The 13,547-nt window shown below is 43.0% G+C and overlaps 1 protein-coding gene across 3 annotated transcripts in view; it reads left to right on the forward strand.

Annotated features, from left to right (window-relative positions):
* AOX1 (aldehyde oxidase 1) overlaps positions 1-10,987 on the forward strand; it is a 76,305-nt gene extending 65,318 nt beyond the window's left edge. The window contains exons 28-34 of one of the 3 annotated variants that reach the window (XR_012641481.1): positions 1,730-1,782; positions 2,901-3,015; positions 3,696-3,761; positions 4,639-4,827; positions 6,847-7,014; positions 8,272-8,378; positions 10,235-10,986. Coding sequence is in view for 2 of the 3 variants with exons in the window: in XM_074967878.1 (XP_074823979.1) it covers positions 1,730-1,782; positions 2,901-3,015; positions 3,696-3,761; positions 4,639-4,827; positions 6,847-7,014; positions 8,272-8,322 (642 nt within the window). In the remaining variant the exon portion in view is untranslated. Of the gene's footprint in view, positions 1-1,729; positions 1,783-2,900; positions 3,016-3,695; positions 3,762-4,638; positions 4,828-6,846; positions 7,015-8,271; positions 8,379-10,234 lie in introns of all 3 variants that reach the window. The other 2 variants (XM_074967878.1, XM_074967877.1) reach the window with 2 other exon arrangements.
* The last annotated feature ends 2,560 nt before the right edge of the window (positions 10,988-13,547 follow it).

Raw genomic sequence — 13,547 nt, forward strand, 5'->3', positions numbered from 1 at the left:
CTGGTTTGTGCAGAGGGGGCACAGGAAGCCCCACAAGCTGAAGGGCAGGAGAGGGAAGTAGCCCAGGGGAAGGAACCGTGAGTTCAGGTGGTTTACCGCTATCCCTAGGGCCCCTGGGCTGGGACCCAGAGTAGAGGGTGGGCCTGGGACCCTCCCTCGTCACTCCCCTCCTCTAGGACACTAGTGGGGCAGTTAATACCCATTCAGGGGCAAGAAATAGTGCCCTGAACCCATCCCCCAAGAAGAGAGAGCGTGAGACCCATCATAGTAGTGCCAGCAATTTGCCACACTGCCCTTGAGGTACTTACAGTCCCAACACACAGATGTTCCCTCTTAAAGGATTACCATGATTACTCTGCAAAATGTTTCAAAGTTTGCCAACTATTCTTATTAATAGAGAATAACAGTGGAACACCTGTGGCAATGCTCTAAGCATAACTGACACCTACATATGTGAGGAGTAAATCAGTTTGCCCTGACTAATGCTGTTCTAGTGATTGTCAAATTAATTTAATTTAGATTATCAGGAATGACTGACATCAAAAGATAATGCTGACCCATGCAGAGAAGAAGCTGCTTTACCTCTTGTAAAGTTGATTAGTTTCAAAAACATATTTGACATGTAAATTAAGCAAATCTGATATGAGAATTGCTGAGAGGGAGTAAATCTAGAAGCTCACCCTCGCTGCTGGAATCACTTGCATAACTGCACTTCAGAGCATTTTTATTTTTATTCTGAAAAGTGGTGGTTGGTTTTTTAAACTGGGAACTTGGGTTTTTGTTTCTTTTTCCCTCTGTCTTATGAACCAGATCTGCTCAGTTTACAAATAGACACTTTTCTGACTATCAGCACTGCAAACTCAACCTGTAATGTGAAAGTCAAGCTGGATCCTTTCTGGCTGCCATGTGGCCAACAGTAAAGATTCTGCAAGCAGAGCTGTGAGAACAAGTCTGATGCTTATGTGTGAGCCAAATCAAATCCAGTTCACTCTTCCAAAGCTGTGTTGGCTCTGCAGCATTAAAACCCCAGTTCAGCAGAGCATTTAAGCATGTGTATAAATCTAGCCCTATTCAGAAAACCCTATAAGCACATGCTTAAATTTAAACAGACTTAAGCCCCATTGAAGTCAATAGGATTCAACTATGTGCCTAAAGCTAAGCACATGTTTAAGTGCTTGGCTGACTCGGGATGAACTGTTGAATGAGGGCCTAACTATTATGTCAAAGATACTTTTAGTCAGTAATATCAGGAATTATGGCTGAATTAAAAACAAGGAGAAGTTCTGTTTGGCAAAGTGCCATTTTTACTTATTCACCTTTCATAGTTGATCCACATATTAAAGCTCAAACTTGATTCAAGTATCTGGGAGCTGCACATGTCTGACTCCCCTTAATGTTGACTGAACTTCTGTGAGCTCCCCAGGAGGAAAGTGTTCCTGGACATGTGAGCAGGATTTTACAGCTGCTGTATTTACATGTATGTTTGCCTGCTGGGGCTTGAGTTAGAACTAGAATCATGGTTTGCAGTTTTCAGAGAACTTACTCAGCATTTGCCTAGTCTCCCAGAGCAAAAAAAAAAATGGAGCTGGTGGCAGAGAGAATCCTCAGATATTACCATAGCGCTCTTCAGTTCTGTAGCATTTTCTTGCAGTTTGATTTTTAAATAAATAGGTGTATGTTTAACTCCTTCCCAGGTGATAAGTTTACCAATAATTGTTGTATTCTACAGGTTAAAGAAGCATTTGAACAGAGCATTAATCTTTCAGCTACAGGGTACTTCAGGTAACAGATATTTTTGGTCCCTTTACTTAAGTTTAAGTAAAGCTTGAGGCACACCTCAGCAATATGATGAAAGTGTGAATTTAATAAGTAACTCATGAAGATAGTTAATAACTCAAAGTGGGCCTGGATAGACCGGACTTGACAGGCATTTTTGATTTTTTTTTTAAGCTCATATTCTCATGTAATCAACAGATCTGCTCCTTAGAGGAATGCTATAATTTGGGCAGCTGCACATCGTGCCCCTGAAATGAGGTGTCCAGCTACTGCTGCAAGGAGCAGTAGGTGCCCCAGAGGAAGTGTAGCACTCCTTCCCTAATACTCACTCATTTACCCAACCACCGTACTCACATCATGGATCTCACAACCTGCTGAGCTCAGTTGAGGATGTGACCCAGATGTATGTATTGTGTGCACCTTCCTACCAATGCAGGATTACTCCCTATTGTACCTTTCCTATTTTTGGGTTGGTTTCTTTGGGTATAGTTTTAAGTGTGCCAAACAAGAAGGCTTCCACCACTTACCTTGAGAAACTATCCCACACTCTTGTAGATCTCATGGTGAAGGTTTCCCTGATGTTCAACTAATCTCTTCCTTTTGTTAATTCCATTCCATTTCACCTAGTTATTGCCTGCTTAGACCCTCCTAAATAATTCTTTTCCCTTCTTTGTCTTCAAAATAGAAGTGTTAGCCTATCATCTTGCTCCTTGCTTAGCTAAGATCTGCATTTTTAGCTCTTTACATCTTTCCTTGTAAATTAATCTTTCCTATGCTCTGACCATTTTATTTCTCTTCTCTACTTCACTCATTTGTCATTGGCCATGTAATTGTTACTTTAAACTTGTCTTTTATACATGATTTACATTACAATCTCTGTCAGAAATCTGCTGGGATTTGGTTGCTTATCAGAATTTTTAGATTGGAGCAGTTTATCATATTTGTGGCCAGAATTTAATTGACTTTAATGGAGCTAAACCAGCAGGGTATCTGTCCCAGTATTTTGGGTTTAATTTCACATAGTTTTGAACTCTTATTTGCTCTGTCACTTTATTGTTGTAACACAAAGATTAATAAAATCGACTAAAAGCCATGCTTCCCATGGACTGTGTTGCTTCCCCCAGAGGCTATGAGGCTAACATGGATTGGGAGAAAGGGGAAGGCCATCCGTTTACGTATTTTATTTTCGGAGCTGCTTGTTCGGAGGTTGAAATTGACTGTCTTACAGGCGATCACAAGGTAACTAGTGAATGTCACTAAAGCTCATAAATAGTACAGTGAGGTTCCACCAGAACTTCCCATTTTGCCTGATGTCCCAACAATCATATAATTTGTGCGTTGGTAAATCACCTGGCTTTGTACTAATGTACATGTACCAATTGATGTAAATAACTAGCAATTACAGTTAGAGCAGAATGAAAAATGTGCACAAGTAACTAAATACAATCTTATTTTTGCTAGATTTGTGAAAATATTATAATAGACAGTGTTGCAGGCAGTATTTGCCTTTTCTCTTGGTGCCTGCAGTCTGCCAAATTGTTTTGTAGCTCTGTATTAAATTTCTAATCTCCTGACCAGCCAGTTGCCCCACCTGGCCTAGTCTCCTGACATTTTAAGGGCCCACTCCAGCACCACTTCCCACCGGACATAGTGTGTGTACTCCTGTGAGAAGTCCCACTGGAAGCATTAAATACGAGTTAAAGCCTGCAGTCCTCGTACTGGCTAAACTCCTACTAAGGTTAATGAGTGTTATTACTGTGCAGCCCTTCCTCAGGTAAAAGGTCAGTTTTGTATGTTCTGAAAGAGATTCTAGACAAACATGTCTTGTCCCACTGGATTAAGCCTCTGACCTGTAGCACTTCCTCATCCATCCACCCGTATATCTGTCCCCACAATGTGTGTTTGTGTTTTATTGGTAGAACATCCGAACAAACATTGTTATGGATACTGGATGCAGCATAAATCCAGCTGTGGATATAGGACAGGTATGTGCCAAGAATTTTTTCTTCTTTTCACGTTGTGCTAGTTGCTGTTGTGTTTGTGTTGACGAGTGTCCGTTCATTCATCTACCATTAACCTCTTATCAATCAGCCCATGTTATAGATGATAAATCCTGATTCCAATGGAGTCAATAGCAAAACTCCCATTGACTTCAGTAGGTCCAGGATTTTACCTAGTGTCCCCTTGTGGTACTGCCCACCTGCACCACTGTGCTCATCACTTGTATAGTTTCACACAGCTGGGCTAGACCCAAGTCTCCAAGCTCTCCTCCACTTTATGACCAGGCCCCCTTCCTCATAGCATGTGAATGCTTCTCCCTACTGTACCCCCTGATCCATTGCTTCAGCCCCTCTGATTGGCACTTCTTCATGTGGCAGTGTCCACACTATGAGCTCAGAGTGTGAATCCCAGCTTGTGTACACACCTTCACACTAGCTCAATGATAGCACAAGTGTATATAGTAGCATAGCTGTGGTCACACAGGTAGCAGCAGCACCTCTTAGCCGTGCCAAGTAGAAACTTGCCTGAACCTGCCCTGTGGGTACAGACTCAATGTTGCCACTGCTGCTACCTGTGCTATACTCCTGTTTATACTTGTGCTAGCGCTCCTCGAGATTGTGTGCATGTGTGTACACACAATCTACAAATCACACCCCTATCTTCCTGTGTAGATGTAGACTGGACTTAGGGAGTGCAGGTGGAGAGAGCTTTCTGCTTCCCAGCAGCTCCAAAGGAAAGCCCTGAAACCCAACAGTCTAATAGGAAGGAGAGTGCTGTCCAGAGAGAGTGTAATTATTGTCAATGTTATATACATTTTACAGCATAAGAAAAGATAAAGTGCTTATAATTTCTCACTCTCAGATTGAAGGTGCCTTTGTTCAGGGCATTGGACTTTATACAATGGAGGAGTTAAAATACTCCCCAGAAGGCGTCTTGTACACTCGGGGCCCGGATCAGTATAAAATCCCCGCAATCTGTGACATCCCAGAACAGTTCAGTGTTTCCTTGCTGTCATCCTCACAAAATCCTTATGCCATCTACTCATCCAAGGTAAGCAAGTGAAACCTGGGGCTTGATTTCTCTATCATCTGTGCTAGAGTAAATCAGGAGTAATTCCATTGAAGTCAAAGAAGGTATGCGGGTATAAAACCCCTGTAAGTGAAAGGAGACTCAGGCTTCTGTTTTACATTTTAAACAGATCTCCACATCATTGCAGCTTTTACCGTATTTGTAAATAACACAATCTGGGATATTTTTACTCTTCCATCCTGGCTGCCTATTGATGATTTTTAGAGTTTAACAAGCGGACTAAGAACTTCTGGTATAAACATCCTCACACATTCAAGCTAAATTTAAAGCCATGACTTTAGAGTGTAGTAACAGTCTGAAACATAAGAGAAAGTGACTAAAATTAGACACAATATTACTAGTTAGTTCAGTTAGTCAGTATAGGCTCCTTAGCTACCTTTTTTTGCTAGCAATAAATAGCTGGTGTAAGTCAGTGTGAGGATCAGTTTACACCAGCTAGGGGCCTAGCCCTTGAATATACACAGGCAATAACACTAAGCAAGATGTAGGGGATACTGCCCAATTCAAGTGTATTGAGCATCATGTCTTCAGTTGCCTAGGCCATTAGGGATGTAATGTAGTCAATCAAATAAGCTTCAGAATAAAAGACATTTTAAAGCAGAAGGATATTGTAGAACAATAGTTCCTTCTAAAAATTACTTTCAAATAGTCCCAATGAAATATTTTGAAAGATGATTATTTGAAAGAAAATTCCAGATCAAAATGAAATTACCCAGGGTGGAGTTGATCTAAAGAGCGGCTTTTAGCACCAGTCTTCAAAGTGAGCGTACAAAATCTGTTTATCCCACTTCATGCATACAACTTGTATAGCTAATTTTAAAACTATCATTAGTGAATAAAACATGCTTGTGATACCTTTCCTGAAAAGTAAGCATTTTTCAATGCTGAAGTCTGGTTGTCCATTTCTTATAGAGGTAGGCTAAAGCTGCAAAATGCAGATCCAGACCAGTGTTTCAGGAGTGTTTTGGAGCTTGAGTTTTAGAAAGGCTGGTTAGAGATACAATAATGGCCAGCTGAGAAATCCAGATCTCAGTCCTGATGAAGATGCCCAAACTCCCAGCATTTAGGAGCATCTAGATCTGGGGACTGGATTTGACCTCTGATAGAAATAAGGCCAACTGTGAAACTTGCATCTGGATCAGATTGAGGAGGGCATTCAGCACTGTTCACATGCGGGGTTTGGTCTCAGCTCTAGTTTGTTAATAGGATATGAATCCCTGGAGATGGTTCACTTCAGTTTTATCTGCCAACATTTTTTTTACCAAATTGATTTTCTTTTCAGTTTGAAATCCTGCACAGGTGAGAAATCAAGTGTCCTAAAATTTATAGCTGGCATTTGAAACCCACGCTTACAGATATCTGCAGTCAGCCAGCAGCTGAAAACCTGCATTGTAAACCCAGTTCTGGGGAACCTGGGCTTATGGACTCAGGTTTTCCAAGCCGCACACTTGAGCATCCACACTGCATTGTAAACCTGGGTTTACAGTTGCTGGACCTGGGTCTCACAGCCATGCCAACATGTCCATACAGCACTATGCAGGCATTCTGACTTGGATCTGCAGCTTCAGCTCTGTCCCACTGCAAAATAAAAGGGCTTGGATCCGAGTTTCAGTGGGACTCGGACTCTGACACACACACACACACACACACACACCCCCCACCATTAGGGTCCTAGGGCCTGGGTTCTGAATACTTGCTAACCTGAATCCTACAGATTTGTGGGTGGGTGGTTGGGGAAGTTGGGCTCAAACCCAAGTCTGAGCCCAGATTTCCAGTGCACTGTAGACGTACACAGTATGCTCTGATCCTGCTTCCATTGGATCAGTGGAAAACTTTCATTCTCTCCCATGGTAGAGGATCAGGCCCTATGTAAATCAGTAGTTTGTAAAAGGTTTTCACCATCTCAGATATTAATAAGACACTTTCTCTTTTAATTAGTTCATAAAGTAAATGTATGTGTCTGCCTTTGTTCCCTGTCAGGGGATGGGCGAGGCAGGGCTGTTCCTGGGATGTTCTGTGTTCTTTGCTATCTGGGATGCAGTGACCGCTGTGCGGAAGGAAAGAGGATTAACCAGGACCTTCACACTGAACAGCCCCCTGACTCCTGAGCGGATTCGAATGGCCTGTGCCGATCAGTTTACTGAGATGGTAATGAGGCTTTTCTTTTGGAACACGCCTTTGTAGCTGCAGCCTGTTTCTTTTGGCATTGAAGGCCCATATTTTTGTAGTTTACACCTGGATATGGTGTATACACAGCAGAACTCCTCAGTTCAGACTTTTTAATGATTCTTGAATTAAAATGTCTATCAACAGGCCCAGCCTGTGCCAGCCATTCCAGTCTATGGCATTCAGGGTTTGCCTTTTTAATAACTCAAATTTTTCTTTTTCTCAGTTCCTCCTGCCCACACCCTCCCACCTGCAGTATGCGCTCATCTCTGCCTGCTCCTCTGTCCTTGCTGCTTGCTTTTTGTCTCCTTGCACTCACACCTCTGTCTGGTTTTTGAGTCCCTCCATTCCTGGAACAGCCTCCCTTTTCCTCTGCACCAAGAGCCTACTCCAGTGCTTTTTGGAGTCAGTGGAAAGACTCCTATTGATTCACTTCATTGGGTGTTGACTTAGTCCCCAAGTGACCTCACTCTCTCTCTCCAAATGCTCACCCCTACCAGTTGGTTTCCACCACTTACTTACACTATGGCACTAACAACTCATGCTCTCCTGCCCCAATATGAAATATAAAATAAAGAAAATCAATCTACTCAGAGCTAACAAAGATCCAAAGGAAAGACCAATCACATGATTCCATTGTCATTGCAACTCTCCTTCCTCCTGTTTCCCCCATTGTCTGCTATCCTTATACCCACCCCCATCATTGTCTAATTTAAATCATAAGCTCCTTGAGGCAGAATCCTTGACATCTATATTACTGTGAAATGCCATGCACACCTGTGCTACTATTGAAATACTAGTGGGCCAGATCTTCTCCATGAGGAAGATGGAGACAGAGTTCCCATTTGGCGTTCTTGCCTAGTATTTCCCTAAGCAGTGGCAGGGCACCAGAATCGCAGGGCAGATCAGCCTGCAGATTTGTCAGTCTACTAATGTCAATGAACATCTCAGGAGCTTTGCCATAGGTGAGGGCCAATTGACCCTATTCTTCCATGCTGCTTTGGGACCTACCAGCACCACTTGTATGGGTTTGCCTGCCTTCTGTAGAATGCCCTACCCAGTAGACCTTGTAATGGTGTTTGATCCGTAATTAATGGAAGCTGTAGAAGATCTAGTAGGGGCCACCTGTGAGAGGCACTGAAATATGCAGAGTAGTTCTTATGAATAGCTGTAGTGACTTCTTTCTAAGTGAATACCATCAACAGAATCACTTCTTTCACCTCTTATTCATTCTCCTAGAGTGCGAAAGATGAACCGGAGTCCTTCGTTCCTTGGGCCATCTCCATATGAATGGCAAACAGAACCGTGCACAAAGCCTGAATGAACTCAGTGGTACTGGTTTGAGGGTGGGGGCTCATTTAATCAACAAACATATTTTATTTTAATTCAAAATCTATCCTCCGGCGACTGAATAATGAGCATTACTACTTCAGCCCATTCTCACACCTGAATTTTCAGCATATATTTAGTTGCACTACTACATTTTACTTCTAGAAACCTCTAAAAAGATTGAAAGAGGGTTATGCAATAAGATCCAGCTACCTAAACATTTTCTCTGATCATCTTAAATTGCCACTAGGGAGGAATTAACGATCGCTTTAACAATGGTGCAAAATCCAGATTTTTTTTTTTCCGCCCCTCAAGATTTTTCAGAACAATGGAATTCAAATTTATCTCTAAATAATATAGCTAGGCTCACTGAGGTAATGAGATGCAAGAGCCTGTGCTGTGTTGAGCTAAGAGTGCATTGGGGATGGGATGCTAGGGTTGAGTGAACTAAAAATAAGAGCACTAATATTCCTGAGAGTTCCGTTTGCATCCCAATATTCAGCTTAGGGTCAGCGTTTTAAAGACATTTAAGCTTTGCAAAAGTGCCTATGTAGGTTAGATGCCTAAATCATATTAAAATCAATGGGAGTTAGGCACCTCACCTGCTTAGAGTTTGAAAATCCCACTAGGCACTGATCTGCATCTTTAGGCACCTACAGATGTTTAAAAATCTGGCCCTTATTGACTTCTTATGGTTCTATAAATGCCGTATATTTATGTAAAACAAATATTTTTCTTATCATTCTTGTGCCCATGAAAATTAAAATAAGCGGCAGATGGGGTTCCCATAAGAGGCCAGATAAAATGGCATATCACTGTGCACTCCCATTCTGTCATTATTTGCTGCTTTGAGGCCTGATCCTTTAGTCACAAGTCATCCTTAATCCTGTAAGTAGCCCCGTTGTTAGTAATAACTGTGCACAGAAACATAAATTGATCCTAAAGAGTGCAAGTAGCTTTCCCATTTTAAAGCATGTCTTGACAAATGGCACTAAGCCAGACATTTGGAGGAGTACCCATCACTGATCCAGAGACCCCCAACTAAAATGTAGCTGTGGGAGAAGGGAGCTATAATGATGTGTCAAGGTAGTTTCAGTAAAACACTTTAACAATCCAGTACAGTATTTGATTTCTGAGAGGCTTCAAATAAGATGCTAATTTAGGCTTCAATTCTGCAATAAGATCGCCATGCATGGATCCCATGGCAGGATCAGACCTAAGTGATCACAATTACCTTTTGATCACAATCTTGATGCAGCAGTGTGTGATTTCATACACAAAAGCTGCTCTGTGTTGGTGCTAACACCTGTGTGCTAAAAACAACTGGGAGGAGACAAGGGGTCTAATTCTTCTTTGATACCGATGCAACTCCACTGATGTTGCATTGGTATAACTGAAGCCGTTAGGGTGATTGTAAAAGAGAAGAACTTGGTCCAAGAAATCTTAATGGTGACTTTGCCTCAGTTTCCCTTGGAGACCTTTTTATTTTCTCATGATTTGATCCAAAGCCCATTGAACCTATGGAACAACTTCCATTGACTTCACTGGGCTTTGGATTGTCTCTGGAAAGTAGTTCAGAACAATGCCATTGTGCACAACAGCTCAGGATGATATTGGAACAATCAGAATGCAGGTGAGGATGGCTCTTTAATTGCTGATACTCTTTTAATCTCAGCAGGGAAGATGGATATAAAGTAAGATTAGAAGATGTTTCACAAAGATGATCAATTTTCTGGGTGTGGTGATTAGAACTGCACCCAGAGAAGCACTAGTTTGACGAGATTGGAAAGAAAAAAGCCCTACTGTGCTTTCATGTATTAGCTTCTAAACAAGGTATATTTTTATGGGCTAACATATATTCTTACATTCTCAGGCAAGACCAGCAAATAACACTGATTACTGAAGTTAATGAATATACTATGGGAGGACATGACCACAAGATCCCTGCCAGATTTTGGCACCCATCCCCAAGGTTGAAGAGATCTAGAATTTTGGCTTTGCACTTTCTAGGGCCATGAAGTTGAGATGCAGATTCTGAACATTCCAAGGTTTGGGGCTTTAGTTTGGGATCTATCTCTAATATACAATATTTACTGTATTGTGCAGGTGAGTCATTAGTTGCCAGATGTCCTGGTTTCATCTGGATAATCATGGTTGATTCTTTTGGGGGAATGGAAGGAGGGAATAATTTAAATGTTTGCTTTGTAGCTTCCATATGCTGTACTCCAATAATTCCTTGCCATGTGGTACTGATAGCCAGAGACTGCACCTCCAGTCTCTCAGTGAGTTTTCTTTACTATGTCCTACACCTTGCTAAAGAGCAGATTGCCCCTGAGCCATCTACTTTGCTCAGGTTTTTGTTTCACACACCCATGCTGATTATTGCACCATCATTTCTTCTCCAGTTGCCACCCAAAGTATTTCCTCCTCCTTTTGTCAGATATCATGCCTGTGACTGAAGTCAGGCTCATAGGTTAATAATTTTAGCACTTGCAGTTAGACTAGGATTTTTGTATTTTTAAATCTGTTTTTATATGCAGTTTCTATATCCTGTATGAGAGCATCACTGCTTCCTTTGCTGCCCTTTATTGATATTCACTTGGCTTTTATATATCCTGTGAAACTCCAATAAAACAGATTAATCATAAATGCAATGACATCTTCTTTCTGGTACAAAAGATTCTGGTCTTGGCTCATTCTGTGGGCTCTGACACCAGGCTGCAGGCCCCCATCAGCAGAAGGGAGTTCACTGTAGCAGGAGCCTGAAGCCAGCTGGCAAATCCCAGAAAGCCAGGTAAGGATGTGGCCAGAGCACCTGTGAGAAGCACTTAACAGTTCATCTTCTGAGCAGCCTCAATCAGCAGAGTTCCTGCAAAGAACCCAGGCAGAGTTTAAATCTGCACGTGCGCGCACACCTGCCCCCCCCCCCCCCCACACACACACACCCCCCAGCAGAACCCTTGACAGAGGGCAGTGCTGACACTGGTACGGATGTCCCTGCAAATGCAGGAGTGTGCTGTTTGATTTCCTGGGCTGAATCATGTCCTAGAACTGCATTATCCTTCCTCCAGGGCTGGATCACCTTGTCTGATTTTTAGTACTTGGTAAACATTATTAATAAAGGTTCCATCCAGCTTCAATACAGATGTACATTTTTTTTTTTTGGTTGTCTGAGGGTCAAAGTCTGCACATGCTACTATAACATGTTTTTCTTCTGACTGAAACTTCTCTGGCCCTCCCATATTGTCAACAGGCCAGGCTGTAATTGAGAAGAACTACTGGGAGCCAGAACCAAGGGGAGATTAATCACACTGACAGGTGATACATTGGTAATATAGGATGTCATGAAACATACTATCTGCAGAACTAGTATGGGGAAGAAAACTCAACTTGTTGGGGTTTTTCTTGCTTTGTTTATTTTTTAATACTGCTAAAAGGTAAATAGACTTCAGGCCAATTGCAGTAACTCTTTTTGTGCCTTGGCCCAGAGTAACCTGGCAGGTGTGAGGTCTGTGTAGATAGGTGTCCCCATCGCAAAAAACAATTGTCATTAATGACCCATTGTAGATCCCACTGAAGGGAGAGACTCCTAGTGGGAGCTAGGTTGGGCCCTAAGTGATGCCCTTGTTAGTAGTCTCAGTGTGCATTCCCCTGTGCAGGCTCTAGGCTTCAGATTCCAGGGCTGTCAACTAGCAGATTTTGTATAGCTTCTGTAGCCATAGGAGCTAGGTGCTTATTTTCCCCAGTTAAATAGCCGTGCATCACACATCACCGTCCACAGTGGGCATTGTTACCACTGTGACCCACCATCTTGTGTCACAAAATAACAGCGATCAATATCAGATCAAAAGTAAGCACTGTGCAGCATGCACTGAAGTTTGTTAGACTTGGGATCAGCAGATCATCAAGAGGAGTGATTTCTAGAGGTGGGAACCTTCAAGGGGGGCAGCCCTAGTGACCCTCTGAGGTACTTATCCCCAGGAACAAACAGCAATCATCAGCTATCTAATTTTAGCTGCCATGAGAGGGAAATCTCTCAACCAGAGATTGCCCAGAATTTTAAAGACAGTGACTAACGCTAAACAAACCAATAGCCATTAACTCCAGACAGCAAAGCAGCCTGGTAAAAAATGACCCACTGAAGAAGTTGCTATTTGGCACTTTCTCTTGTATACCCCCATTCCCCACATACACACTGTCACAGATACCACAGCTGTGCCCAGATGCTAACATTGATATTTATTTGGGGATCTGGGAGCCAAAATGTGAATATGAAGAGTGGCTGCCTAGAAGCATTTTCCTTCCCAATATGGGGAAAGTGATGAGAGATTTGAGCATGCTTAGCACCTTGCAAGCATGGGCTGGTACATTTAAAAGGTAAATAAATTAAGATGGACACATCTGTGTTGCATTTTAATCAATGTGACATACAAAAATGGATCATTCAATGCTTTTGAAAATCAACTGCAAATTCCCTTGGGAATCACTTTTTAATAAGTAATTAACTTTGTGCATCAACTGCAGGGCAATGAGGCAGAACCCAAACATCTGCTCTGCAAACTGAGGTGTTGTATCTTGGGTGGATCAAAATATGAGATGGGTTACATCAGTATAAATCCAGATCAAGCCACCTGAGAGGAGTGTTTGCCCTAGTATCTGCTTCTAGACCAGCGGTTCTCCACCAGAGGTCCACAGCCCCTCAAGGGGCCACAAGCCAGTTTCAGGGAGTGGCAGGGCCCATGGCTGAAGCCTGGCACCCCAAGCCCCAGTGCCCCCACAGGGCTGAAGCCTGGCACCCCAATGCTCCTCACAGGACTAAAGCCTTGAGCCTAGTGCCCCCGTGGGGCTGAAACCCAGCACCCCAAGTCCAGGCACCTCCATGGGGCAGAAACCAGGAGTTGAACTGTGGCTGAAGCCCCCTCGCAGGGCTGAAACTAGGAGCGGAACTGCAGGGCTGAAGCCAGGCACCCTGTTGCTCCTGTGGGACTAAATCCCTGAGCCCCAGCCCTGTGGGGTGGAAGCCTGAGCCCCCTTTCCTCCCCTGCTCAGAGCCTCAGCACCCTGCAGGGCAGAAGCCCCAAGTCCCCAGCCCCACAGGGCTAAAGCCCTAAGTCTTTCCCCCCCACCCACAGTGGCTGAAGCCAGAAGCCCAGAGCGTGTTCCTCCTTGCCCCCGCTGGGCCCTGG

Source organism: Natator depressus, chromosome 11 (genome assembly GCF_965152275.1).
Source record: "Natator depressus isolate rNatDep1 chromosome 11, rNatDep2.hap1, whole genome shotgun sequence".
NCBI classification, from domain to species: domain Eukaryota; kingdom Metazoa; phylum Chordata; order Testudines; family Cheloniidae; genus Natator; species Natator depressus.